A 9,972-nucleotide genomic window follows, 5' to 3' on the forward strand; every position below is an offset into this window, starting at 1 on the left:
CCCTCCCAGTTGAGATTTTTCCATTCTCAAGGCTCGAACCCGAGACCTTGGTTAAGGAGCAAGAGGCCCTTAACCACTCATCAGTGGCGGAGCCACGGTGCTGTGAGAGGGGTCCTTGACCCCACTTGAAGAAAAAAATAATCTTAATTTTAGTTATAGTTTCATTAATTTTCTATAGAAAATACATAATTTTAGTTAATATATCATTTATTTTTAAATAGTGACCCCCCATCTATAATTCCTGGATCCGCTACTGCCACTCATGCCAACCTCAATTGGTAGATCGTTACTATATTGAATTAGATGAAATACGGTACTTAGGCCCTGTTTCTCTTGATTTGATCTAAACTTATTTTTTCTGATCTGATCTAATCTGAACTTATTTTTTCTGATCTGATCTAATCTGAACTTATTTTTTCTGATCAGATTTTTCAGAATTAAGTTTAAACAAAAATCTACATTTTCGCCATAAACCAAGGTTATATTTGTTATCTTTTAAGAGTGAAATTCTCAATGGTTGTCAAAAGAAGTCACTGGGCCAAATATGTGTTGTGAGTCCGCTGAGTCGTATGACCGTGTTGGGGTGGCTCAAGTGGTTCGAGTTTACTCCGATAATAATCTCCCGCCATGGTGTTTTGGTGTAGAGAGAGCTACAAGGGGTAAGCGAACAAATCGTGTATAGGGATTCGATCTCAAATATTGGTTACTACTTACTACTTTATCATCCCTCGATGTTTTACCAACTATGCTATTTGACATCCACCCTCAGCGATAACAGGATAGTCAGACACATGATACACTACATGTATTAAAATAACTTAGTTGCGTCAACCCCATTACATTATTACAATGACGCAAGCTAACCTCAAATCATTGTATTATTGTATCATGCTCTTAATTAATTAACAATTACTCCATCATTATTAATCTAAAACTTTTGCTGTCATAATAATCACAAGTCAAACTTCACTCCCTCTCCTTCTTTCTCTTAATTATCCAAGATTAATAATTAATTAATTAATTAATTAATTGGGGAAGAACACAAAAGAGAATGGAGGGTTATCATCCTTATCCTCCAAAACATCTAAATTTGTCAGATTTTACACCAAATCTTCTCTCTGAAACAACCATTTTGGGCACTTTTGCTGCCGCCTCAATCGTTCTTTTCTGTCTCACATGGTTTCTCTCTGGTAAATTTTATTTCTACTTCGATATTAATTGTCTTGTTTCTTTATATTAGCCGACCCTAATCATTTTAGGAATACGTTATTGTTATTGGATATTATCTTGTTCATGTTAGATGAGTCGCTAACCCCAAATCATTTTGAGAAAAAGACGATGTTGTTGTTGACTTGTTGTTGTTGTCCAATATATCTTGTTCATGTTGAAAAAGGTTGTTGAATGTTATGTAAGTCTGATTTTTGTTTCCCGGACACTACTCTTTAACTAAGATAGTTGATATCCACGTTAAATCGGAAAGAATGAGTTGTAGACAATCTATATCGATCATATCCCTTATAAAATAGAGATGATCACAATCTTTACTCATCAGTTCGTGTTTTGTCACACAGGACTGTCTTCGAAGACAACAAAATTCGAAAAATTGGTGATATTTTGGATGACCTTCAACGGTCTAGTACACTTGACACTTGAGTTCTACTTGGTCTTCAAACCCGAATTCTACAAGGACAAGACTGGATCCATCCTCGCCGAAATTTGTAATACTCTTATTCATTGATTAATTACTCGGTTTAATAGGTTTCGTGTTAACAATTATGATTTTTGTGTTAATAGTTATCGTCTTATTAGTATTAATAAGACGGCTTTACACAAAAGTTACTCTTAATATTTATTTTTGTTTCTTCAGGGAAACTCTATAGCAAGAGTGATTCCAGGTATCTGTCTCTTGATTCCACAACAATAGCTCTTGAAGGAATTTCAATCTTTATATTAGGTCCAGCCAACCTTTTAGCTGCGTAAGTGATTTCTGAACAACATTATGATCTTGTTTAGTTTTGACTAATGATGATTAATTGCTTACATGCGCTTAATTAACTTTTCTTTCTTGTGTACTTATGTGTAACTTAGAAAAAAAAAAAAATCAACAACCCATTGACGTACGGGTATGTTATCTAAAGTGAATTCAATGAATAGAACTACATATAGTATCTTACTAAAATATCAATTGGGCATCCTGTTTCTAAATAAACATATACGTGGTAGTTCAAATTCAAAAAATATATTATTCATGCCCATGTAACATATAATCCGTTAAATGAATATACCCAATGCGAATATGATAAAGATCGTAACTTGCGACATTTATGCAGTGTCACAATAATGATATGATATGTTTATGTGTCATGATTTAAATTGAAAACTAAAATATTTAACTTATATAACTTATTATGCATGTTACAAACAAAAAAGGTAGGCCATCTATATAATATACTAAAAGAGAGGAAATCAATGTAATGATGACAAATGTCACTCATTGATTGGCCTCTCTTATAGATATTAAAAAAATTAAAAAATTAAATAAAATACTTGATGCTATAATTATTTTGTTAGATTTTACCTTGAAAAAAATATTTGATTCCCTTTTCCTTAAAATAAAAAAGATTACAATCTGTACATAGAGAATATTTTTAAAATTATAAATCTTTTTTATATTTTGTAACAAATATAACCAATATAAGAATAATAAGATTATCTTTTTTATATTTGGTAACAAATATAAGATTATCTTTTTATAAAAAATTAATCCGTTGTACGGAGTACATAGTATAACTTTTATAAAAATTTAAAAGTAGTCAATTTATTTGTATTTCGTACTTACATAATTCGAATACAAATAACTTAGAAAATCAATCAAGTGAGAATAAGAATGTATTAAAAAAATTACAATAGTACTCTACAATATTTTAACAACCAAATGCGATAATTATAACCGTCAGTGATTGTACTATTTTATACGTAGTATATTTAGCAACTAAATTCGATAATTATCACCACTGTTAATAGTAATATTGTACTACTTTCAAAAAAATATGTAACGTCTTTAAACATGAGAAAAATTAATTGTATAACCTAATATATCTACTATTTTACTACATAATTCCTAAATTTTTTAGATGCAACTATTTGATTTTTACATTAGCTGTTATATTCACACATACCTCCATTTTTTTCTGTTTTTTTGTGATTATTAATATTTTATGTTGAACATAGTCATGTACTCCGTAACATTTTGTTGGATTTTTCTAAATACTTACATAATACTACTGTTTTTTAAAATAAGTTTTACTAAATAATAATTTAAGATATTAATAGTTGAATTTATTTTTAACAACCGTGAAAATAAATTGGTTTATCCAAAAAAAGATGGAAGAAGTCGTAAAGAAGAAAAATGATGCGCGACTAACACGTAATACTCTCTACTTTAAAAAACTTCCTCAAATATTTTAGGCTGACAAATGACTTATATTTTAGTCAATTTTTAACAAACATGTGTATATGGAGTACTATACTAAAAGAGAGGCAATGTGGAGCTAACAAATGCCGCTCTGATTTGCCTCTTTTATAATATTGGTGAATGATGACTAACATATGATAAAATATTATATAATTTGTATATATTTTACCTAAAATCTTATATTTACTTATGGTAATAGTTGATTAAACGAATTACTTATTTACTCATGTCCATAAATTTCTTAATTTAAATCTATATACTCCGTACTATGCTAAAAGAGAGGCAAATTGATGTAGGAGGTGACAAATGTCGCTCTATGATTTCTCTCTCTTATAACATATATAATGACTAATTGTAAGTGCTATCAAGTTTTGTTTAGATATTGTGCCATATACTTAGTACGGACATGTTCGAACGTTCCTTTAATATAGAAAATCTTATAATAATTTAACTTGGACTATCAATTATATTATTATAAAACTATCGATATTTTAATAATTTGTGTCATATAATGAATAAAGATATGCATAATAAAAGTTAACTGTTGATTTAATGTATTTAATAAGGTTGTCTCAAACATTTTATAGGTCTCATTATTGTAATATTTTTATACGGTGCACGAATAATAATTTATTCGCTTATATTATTGAATTCTTAAGAGCATGTTGATTGAAGTTTTGAATAATATATCGAAATCAACTATGTCCAAAGTCATAAGATTTAGATGATTAAACTTCCATATTATTAATATATTTGCAATAACAAAATAAGTTTTATGTATTAATGTAAATGGTTGCAATATCACTAATTTTGTGCAAAAAAATATTAATATATGTAAATGGTGAATCACACTTGATGATGGGGCGAGTTTGGATTTTAGATTGGTCGGGTGACAAAGTTAAACATAGATGATTGACTAATGTTGACTAACAAAAAAAGATATTTAGTGGATGGGTATAAGAATAACATGTAACCACCTTGGTGATGGGGAGAGTTTGGATTTTAGATTGGTCGTACGACAAAGTTAAACATAGATGATTGACTAATGTTGACTAACAAAAAGAGATATTTGGTTGATGGGTATAAGAATAACATGTAACCACCTTGGTGATAGGGTAAGTTTGAATTGATCGAATTTAAGAACACTCACCAATCCTTATTATGTATGTCACTTTTAAATACAACTTTTTCAATATTATAACTAATACAATTAATTTTAAAACTTCGTAATAAACTTAAGTCAATATATTTAAAATTTAGTTGAAAGGAAATTTGGATTATTTATTGAATATAGGGATGTCAGATTGTCAGTGGGGAGGGTCTTTTGGGAGATCTCTCTGTGCATCCGCCTTAATTGGGCGGCAATGGACGAAAGTTTATTGTTTAATGGGGTCAACAAATGAGTCATTAATCTTTCATCTAACTTACATATTATAGATTGTACCCGTCTGAGTCGTTAATCTTTCATCTAACTTACATATTATAATGTTTTGTTTATTTACTCAGTAACTCTAATCAGACAAACGAATTTTCAGAGGCTCCATAATAGAGTTTTAAAATTCAAACTCTCTTACCAAAAAAAAAGTCGAGTTTAGGGGTGGGTGTGGATACATGGGGATGGGGGTGATGAAAAGGTGATGGATTTTATATTGTACCTCTCGAGACGGGGGTTGAGAGGGGTGGGTATCCTTCTTATCGTGGATGGGAGGATGAAGATGAGAATTGTAGGTGGGTGCGGGTGTGCAAGTCTTCCCCCGCCTCAAAGTCATCTCTAGCTCAATAAAGTACATGGTCTAGATAGATGTTAAGTGGCCGGATAATCAGGTTGACGAGTGACTGTGCAAGTATTAAGTGAGTATTAATAACGAAGTGAAAGACGGGTAAGATAACTTACGCTTGACACAAGTGGTGAATGAGAATGGAAATAATTTTATCTATGTACCTTTATTTGTTTTAATTGTTTTAATAAGCAAGACACCGAATGAGCAATAACAATTTATCCATTATTAATCATTTTTTATTTGAAGAATATCTATAAACTCTATATTGATCATAATTGTCTATATACCAGATTTCATAATAATTTATGTTTAGATTATAAATCGTGCATCGCACGGGTATTATACTAGTTTTTGCCTAATCCAACCCGACATACACTGAATAAAAAGGTAGGACCTTTTTGCCTAATCGAAAATCTTAATATTAGTAAATTTACAAATTGAATAATGTAATTTTTTATTCAAAACAATATGTATGATTTATGTAGGAAATATGTGTTTCCTTCTTTGTATCGACTACCTTGTTTACATATTTTCATAGTAAAAATATTGCACTGATAGTAAAAATATTTTGACGACACATGACCTAGGTGGCGCTCGTATGTACCTTTTAAAATCTGACACATAGGATTGCGACAACTAAATGTTGTCGCAACTTGCAAGTTGCGACATTTATCATCACCCTACTACTCAAAGGACATGTAGTGCATATTCCAAAGAACATATAGTATAATGTTTCACTTGTATGTGTACATAAATTATTCCCCAAGTTCATTAGGTGTTCAATTAATAGTTCATGGACTTATTAAGTGAACATTGTGCACCCAAATATACGTATGTCCAAATTGCAGTATCTTATAATTCAACCAACTTTGTAGAGCTGATTCTTTCTTAAAATCGAGGCAGAAGAAAAAAAAAATGTAGAATACACATCCACCCCCAATTAACCTCACTTGGTAGATTTCTCTTATTGTGACCTCGCGTTGTTTGAATGCAAGCTTGGTACTCGGTAGTCCTCGTAGTAGTAATTAGGGCTGTTAAAAATTGACCCGATCCAATCATTTTTTGACAAAAATCAAAGTGATACGGAAAAAAAAAATTCACACCTTCAATCCGCATAAGCATTATGGCCCTGTACAACTATATTATCCGATTATACCCGACCCGTAACTAATCGATGACCCGATTTGATACCCCTACTAGTAGTGACTAAGCTTGATCAATAGAGCGAGACCCAAGTAAAATCCCATGACGCCCTAGCACGTTGAAAACGGGTCAGGGCGGGCGCATCGAACATGCCAAGCAATGACATGTAAGTAAAATACACTTCCGATCCCCGATTAACCCTATTTGGTAGATTTCTCTTATTATGACCTCACGTTGTTTGAAGACAAGCTATGTACTTGGTAGTCCTCTAGTTGTAGTAGTAATGACTAGGCTTGTTCAACGGGGCGAGCCCCAATTAAAATCTCATGATCCGCCCCGTTTAAAACGAGTCAAGCCAACTAATTTAAATACGGTCTGGTTTGGTAACAGGCCGGAGCGGGTGGGGCGGGCCCATTGAACATGCCTAGTAATGAAATCTTGGCTATTCCCTCATTTCTAGAATACTCGCACCGTTTTCCTTATAAAACCGTCCCGAATTACTCTCACTGTTTGTATAAATGACAAACTTTTATTAATATAATACTTTTATCAATGTGCCCACCTATATCCCCACTCCTTACAAGAACATTAAAAAGTGAGTCATTTCCCACTAAGTTGATACGTTTCCCACTACGTATATTAAAAACAATACTCCACTATTAACTACTGTGTCAATTAAATAATAAGTCAATTACATTGTATTAAACTCTGTGTCAGTCAAAGCGGTTCGAGTATTCTAGGACAGAGGGAGTAATATGATGTAAAACTTCGGTAGATTTCTCGATCATTTTGTACATTTATTTGGGTGGGGGCAGGGCTCAATTAAATTTCCTTGACCCACCGCGTTTAAAACGAGTCAAGCCAGTTAATTTATAATATGGATGGGGCCCTCACAAATAAGTTCGGTAGCGGGCTGGGTTGGGCGGGCGGGTGCATTGAACATGCCTAGTAATGACACATTGGCTATGAGCCTATGATGTTAAGCGAGGAAGTATAAATCCATCGCGATTTAGAAGGTGGACCATGGTTCACATTGAGCATGGTGCTCCTTAAGAACACTAGTATATAATTAAAAGAACATTTAGTTACGTGAAAAGAACATTAATATATATTTTTTTATTATTTTTAATAAATAGTGAAATAATATATTATTTTTTATAACAAAAAACTGAAATATTATATCACATGTTCTTTTGTCGTAGTGTCATATATATTCTTTTTCTTACGCACATATGTTCTTTTGGTGCACCATCCTCACTGTGCACCATGGTCCATAGTCCATGGATTGATAAATCCATCTCAGATACTCCCTCCGTTCCTATTTAAGTGTCCACTTTGGAGAAATTCACGACATTTAAAGAAAATGAAAAGTGTGTAAGAAAAACAATGATTGAGACTGTTTTTATGGGGAAAGGAAAAAGTAGATAATTGTTTATTAATAAAATACAAATAAAAGTGGACGTGGGGATGAAAAAGTGGGATAAGTGTATAATGTGTAAGAAAAACAATCATGATTTATGGAAAAAATGTAGTCCAAAAATGGAAAGTAGACACTTAAATAGGAGCGGAGGGAGTATGTTTTTACAAAAACATATCACTTCACTAAACGACAAAATAGGCTAAAGACAAATGTTAAAGGACAAAATCAATTTTTTTTGAAAATGGCTTCCGTTTTTTAAAAATGGCATCCATTTTTTCAAAATGGCATATTTTTTGAAAAATAGCATCTATTCTTTGAAAAAATAACACCTATTTTAATGTTTGTCTTATCCCTATTTTATCGTTTAGTGGGGTGATATATTTTTGTAAAAACATATCTGATATGGGGTACGCCGCCCTCGATATTAAGCATCACTAGATTTCTCATTTTGTACTAATATTTGCAGGTATGCTACAACAACACAAAAGTCGTATAGGTATCCTCTTCAATTGAGTGTATCTTTGGGGGATTTGTACGGCTTTGTTATATACGTCATGACCGCATTCTTAGGAGGGGAAAGTTTCTCAGCAAGTCCATATTACTTCTATGTATATTTCATTGGATTTAACTCCCCTTGGGTTTTCGTACCCTTGCTCATAATTATCAGATCTTGGAGAAAGATTTGTAAACTTGAGGGTACTAATAAGAGAAAACTCCATTGATATAAAGTAGTTACATTGAGAAATTAATTTTGGCACACAAACTGTGTGAGTATAACACGGAAAATTGTATTTCACTGTGGTGTGCCAAAATCATTTCGCGTTATATTTGTTTTCACTTGTAAGTTGCGAGTATTAAGTTTCATTAAACATTTGTATTCCTCAAGAACATACTCTTCCCATCTCTTTTTAATCTTTATGTTTAGTATCATACACACAATTTAACAATTATTCTCTTTGTTTCTTTTTGTTCTTCCTATTTACAATATTAGAGAAGTTTTTAAGAAAAGTGCAAGTAGGTAGTTGATTCTGTTTATTGCAAAATGAATTTGACTTGTAAAAATAACCAATTGACACAAATTTGGCACAATATTTGGGCAAAATTATCCATTTATGTTATAGTATAAAGTAAATGTTTCAAACGTAAATATTAAAAAGGGAAAACGAGAATGAAATACATATAGAATAAATACAAACTTTTTTATATAAGATGGTCTTTTACAAAAGACCGTTTTAGTATCGTCTTTGCCAAAACGTGGTTGCTAACATCAGCATCACATCAACATTATAAAAAAAAAAAAAAAAAACCCCAAATATATTTATCATTTTCTCCTTAATTTTTCATTTTCATTTCTCTCTCCTCACAACTAACTCTCTGGTTCTTTCTCTCTCCTCAAACCCTAATTTCATGGTTGAATGGCATAACCATCGAGAGGTGAGCCGTGATCTCTCATCCTCGACGCCAATCATTGCTACACCGATCTCTCTTCATCCTCAAACACGCCATTCATCCCCTCCCTCTTCAAACCAGGGGCGGATCTTTGTTTGTGCTCGGGTGGGCCTGGCCCCCCAACCAGAAAATTTTATAGTGTATTTTTAGTTACAACCCCCGTTAAATTCGTGCATAATTGTACAATTACATAGTACATTGCTTAATTTTATTCTTCTGGCCTCCCTTGTAAAATTGTTCAAAGTTCGCCGCTACTTCAAACACTCTGCCTCTTTCCTCAAAATCCCCCCCTCTCTCCTTAAGCTCGACACATGCCATGGAAACGCTGAGAAATTGGTGGCAGCTTGTTGTAGGATAGTGGCATGGCGGCTTGTTGTTCGTTGTTTTGGTGGTTGTGGAATCGGCACTCAATTTAGTTCGGAAAAGCTGGATTATCGGCAGCTTATTGGGGGAAGTGTTATATGCGTGGTAGTGGTAGTGGTGGTGGTAGAAGTGGCAGTTAGGTCGACATTGAAATTATTATTCCATCTACCTCGATCCATCTCTCCTCCATGCTTCATCATTCAGTTTGGTTTTTTATTTTTCAGTTTATGTGATTTGAATTTTCGATTGAATGAGTTTGCTCATTTCTATACGAATTTGATGTTAATTTGAGCAATAGTCGAGTTTTAGTGGAGTACAATATCAAACGCAACAAAGGAATA

At 32.6% G+C, this 9,972-nt stretch overlaps 1 protein-coding gene across 1 annotated transcript; it reads left to right on the forward strand.

Annotated features, from left to right (window-relative positions):
• Positions 1-938: 938 nt before the first annotated feature.
• LOC110800116 (probable 3-beta-hydroxysteroid-Delta(8),Delta(7)-isomerase) lies at positions 939-8,769 on the forward strand. Its single transcript, XM_022005412.2, has 4 exons — positions 939-1,190; positions 1,572-1,718; positions 1,868-1,976; positions 8,286-8,769. Exons 1-4 carry the CDS (start codon positions 1,052-1,054, stop codon positions 8,539-8,541), a joined length of 651 nt encoding a protein of 216 aa, XP_021861104.2. The 5' UTR covers positions 939-1,051; the 3' UTR covers positions 8,542-8,769.
• The last annotated feature ends 1,203 nt before the right edge of the window (positions 8,770-9,972 follow it).

The sequence above is a fragment of the Spinacia oleracea genome, chromosome 2 (assembly GCF_020520425.1).
Source record: "Spinacia oleracea cultivar Varoflay chromosome 2, BTI_SOV_V1, whole genome shotgun sequence".
Lineage (NCBI taxonomy): Eukaryota > Viridiplantae > Streptophyta > Magnoliopsida > Caryophyllales > Amaranthaceae > Spinacia > Spinacia oleracea.